This window comes from Dipteris shenzhenensis, chromosome 11 (genome assembly GCF_047967505.1).
Source record: "Dipteris shenzhenensis isolate YYH24624 ecotype China chromosome 11, Dip_SZ_1.0, whole genome shotgun sequence".
Classification (NCBI taxonomy): Eukaryota; Viridiplantae; Streptophyta; class Polypodiopsida; order Gleicheniales; family Dipteridaceae; genus Dipteris; species Dipteris shenzhenensis.
In genome coordinates this window covers 24597383-24601534 of record NC_141606.1, presented here as the reverse complement: position 1 = coordinate 24601534, position 4152 = coordinate 24597383, and the positions used below count along the sequence as shown (strand labels likewise).

Sequence of the window (4152 nt, the reverse complement as noted above, 5' to 3'; positions counted from 1 at the left end):
GGAGAGTGGCGATGTTTTCCCTTGAACAACCATTGACTGCGAGCGCTTTCCCTTGAACAACCATTGACTACGAGCGCGTCAGGCCGCATGTAAAACCCCCTAATATGGGCGATGAAGGACCCATTGAGTATGTGCGGTATGCGCACCGAAACTAAAAAAACGTCCATTTCAGTGCCGTTTTTTGATTGCTGATTCGTTTTAGAACTGCACTCTGATGTAGCTGAAAATGCCATTACGTAAAACTCGCTCCATGTACGTTGTAGCCACACATTCAATCGGACCACGTAAAATTCCACGGAAGATCCGGTTGTAGCAGCACAAATTAGACAGTGTATATAAAAGAGGCACTGATGAAGAAGACGACGATGATAACGATATCCTAACAATTACTACGGAAACTTGAAGGTGAAGCACTGGAGCAGGATTTCTCATCGGCCAAAACGCGAGAAAGTCGTCACAAAGGCGTTCAGATTCACGTTCCCGTGACTTATAATTGAGATGAAAACAGTTACCAACTAACTCACGACTCACAAGTCGTTGATCAGCTGGTCATGAAAGGCGACGCCGGCGTTGAATCAGATGGGCTGCCGTGAAAAATCTTTGTGGTTTTGTACGTTCACACGCATGTGTCTCCTTCCCACCGCCGTGCATGAGCTTTCGCTTGTATCCCACTTTCGGTGCGTCCGTTTCCTGCTGCCTTATTTAACCGCCCGGCCTCCTGTTAGATTTCCTCATCCCACCCTTCACCAAATGCTTCGCACTAGAAGAGCTGAGCGCTTCTCTCCTTCCTTGATCTCTAAGCCACCACCTAGGCCATGGCGGAGTGTTCCAAATCTGCCAGCTTGCCCATACCCCGAACCCGTAGCTTTTCCAAGCTTCTTCTCCCCGCCGGATCATATAAGACCCGCAAGATCCAGAAAGCCTTCACCGATGCAAAGATCACTCTGATATGTGGATTCTTGACGTTTATGATGATGCGAAGCTGTTTTCAGGGGGGCAAGTTCAGGTCTCCGATGGAAGATCTCGAGGACATCCAACGAGGGCGGAGACAATTATATCAGGCGATTGCTGGGATTGCGGCGAAAAAGAATGATTCTGCAAAATTAGCTGTAGCTGTCGACAACAAGGAGAAAACTATAGATTCTACGACACCTCAGAAGGCAGATCATATGGAAACAGATAAATTAATGCCATCTCACTCTCTTGCCGAATCTCTTTCTGATTCATTGCGCAAGATAGCAGATCGGCATCAGCATACGAAGGGAGATCACATATTGGAAGCACATAAGTTTATACCATCTCTCTCTCCTGCCAAATCTCTTTCTGATTCATTGCGAAAAGTAGCAGATCTGCATCAGCATGCAAAGGGGGGTCATACGGAAGCAGAGAAATTTACATCATCTCTCTCTCTTGCCAAATCGCTTTCTGCTTCATTGCGCAAAGTAGCAGATCGGCCTCAGCATGCGAATTTGCCGCTTGATGGACGCTCACATTTAAGTCTAATGAATGGCGTACTGCAGCAAAGGAAGCCCCGCATCCTTCTTGTCACAGGCTCCCAAAATGCTCCTTGCCAGAGCGCGGAAGGGAACCATTATCTCCTCAAATCTATCAAGAACAAAATGGACTATTGCCGCCTTCACGGAATCGAAATGGTACACAAGATGTCACTCCTGCATCCTGAAATGCCAGGATTCCGGGCCAAATCGCCCATCATCCGGGAACTGATGCTGTCGGAACCACAATCGGAATGGATATGGTGGATGGATAGCAATGCTATTTTCACAGGCATGTCACGTGAAATTCGGTTGGAGAGGTATGCGGGCTATAATCTTATAGTGATTCAAGCTCGGAACGAGCTTGTGCAGCGGAACGGGATGAGGCAATGGAGGGGGGGAGCGAATTGGGGAAGCTTTCTAATGAGGAATTGCCAATGGTCGTTAGATTTACTGGAAGCATGGGCAAGCAAGGGAGAGGTCGAATCAGAGAGGAATGGAGATGCATTTAAGCTGCTCGAGCATATGATGATGGAAGAGCCATCCAAAGTGTTCGTGGAGAGCTTGGATCAAAGCAACGACGATTTGCATGCCGATAAATTATACTGGGAAGTGCGAGCAAACAGATTTGAGAATCAGGAGGAGAAGCAATATCATCATGTACAGCAGTACATGGATCAGGAGGAGATCAACTGGCCTTTGATCACCCATTTCGTGGGCTGCAAACCATGCACTAGAGCTCCCTTAAAAGCAACCCGGAACTGCGTGGCCCAAATGCAGCAAGCGTTCAACGTCGCAGAGACCCAAGCTCTTAAGCTTTCCAGCTCCACGCATCTTCAAGATTCTGAGAGCTTGCATCATCCCTTCAAGCATTAGCGCTCCATCACCCCCTTCTGAGTTTTGTAAATCTCTCACTATACTATCCCTGGGCTGAATGCATACAAAAATGTAGAGGATATGATATTGTAACATGACACAAGATGAGTCCCAAAAGCTTTGCATTCGATCGTTTAGCTCTACGTAATCAGTCTGGCATTCAAAGTTTAACTTTACGCGATGAGTTTTATTATGAATGTATATTGTGAATGATTGGTTTCCTAAAAAGATTTGATTGATTATGTATTCATTTTTAAAGTAGCCTTGCAAAAGCATGCAGGCTCCTCTTTACCGTTACATAAATTCACCACAAATGGAGCTTTTGGGGCCGCTACACTTGTCTTTGACTGGATACAGCAAGCAGGATTGCAAGCATCATGACTATGAGCTCCAAACGAAGCTCACGCACAATAGGAGAAACAAGGTGGCCAACCACAAAGGCCTTGCTGTGCTTGGTAACGTTGGTCCATGTTTTTTTCATCGGAGGGTAAAAGCATTACTTATTGATAGAAAAAAGGGCGCCTTCAAAAGGCTTATCTAGCGCCATAAACGGCTGAGTGCACCACAGGCCTCATCCCGAACTCCAAAAAACTGTACTGCCTTCCTAATCTCCTCCAGTTTGCTTTCTACTCGGATCTTTCCTGCTGGGATCCTTTGAAAGGACACGTCATTTTTGAATTGCCACAGACGGGCATCAGTACTAAGGCTCTAAGCACTTGTATCATCTTGTGGGTGAGATCATTTTGACAGTTCTTGTCCCCTTTATCTTGTTCCCAATGTTTAGATTGACAAGCTTGCTTTCCAGTCCTAACCATAGTCCTAACCATAGCTCCTTAGACACTGGGCATTCCCAAAAAAGTGCATATGGGTTTCTCTGAAACCTTTGCACAACGAACCAAATGGGGAAACTTTGTCGTTCCATTTTGCAATTCTGGATTTTAGTGGCATCTTACCCACGTTGGTCCATCTTATTAAATGTGAATGTAGATAACTGAATGATCAGGCAATCCATTATGCGTACCTTGTACCTGTTATACATTTGTTTAATGGTATGTTTGTCCATGTATGGTTAGGTGAGATCCATACATTGTTGTTGGTTGTTTAAATTGTAATTTTATATTGAAGGTGTCCATCATTTCTTGTAAGTTGGTTATGTTTTGGGACATGCCAATATTAAAGTCTCTTAAAAGGATAAAATGGATTTCTTTTTCTATTATATTTTGTGGAAAGGAAACAAACATATTGTATTTTTTCGATGGTGGTATGTATATGCTGAAATGTTGTAGAAGTGGTTGTTCTATTGATATTAGAGGAAGTAATTTCTATTCCTTGATGTGAATGTCTTTGACACTGAGTGATACATATTGATTTTCTAATGATTGCACATGATCCAATGTTAGCATAGTTGTTGATGACATTGTAGTGATCAGGCAAGTAAGTTTGAGGTGTTGATGTTCATTGTTCTTGTTTCTTGGAGACATAACATTTGGATCGGGAAATTTTTTTGTTTTGAAAATGTCCACAGGGTACTTTGGAAGTGATCTTGTGTTCAAGGATTGCAAAATTAGGTTGTGTTTGTTCAGAGATGCAGTGGCTTTACTGTTCATTGTTTCCCATCGTGAGGTTGTGTTAAGTCGTTCCATCTCCAATTTAACGTCCCTATCAACATCAAAGTTTGAAGGTGTCAGTGGCTCCATGAGGTATCCTCAATGCATCTAACGTGAGAAAGAGCAGTCTAAGCAAGCCCATGGGATTGTACTCCTTAGGGAGAAAGCGACTTTAA

General features: G+C 44.0%; 1 protein-coding gene across 1 annotated transcript; it reads left to right on the top strand.

Moving 5' to 3' along the window:
• Positions 1 to 747: 747 nt before the first annotated feature.
• On the top strand, positions 748 to 2543 carry LOC147896805 (uncharacterized). The gene has a single exon (XM_087381979.1). It carries the CDS (start codon positions 816 to 818, stop codon positions 2367 to 2369), a length of 1554 nt encoding a protein of 517 aa, XP_087238105.1. The 5' UTR covers positions 748 to 815; the 3' UTR covers positions 2370 to 2543.
• The last annotated feature ends 1609 nt before the right edge of the window (positions 2544 to 4152 follow it).

What these genes read in the sequence shown, in the direction of transcription:
- LOC147896805 (XM_087381979.1), top strand. Translation starts at nt 816, where the DNA reads ATGGCGGAGTGTTCCAAATCTGCCAGCTTGCCCATACCCCGAACCCGT.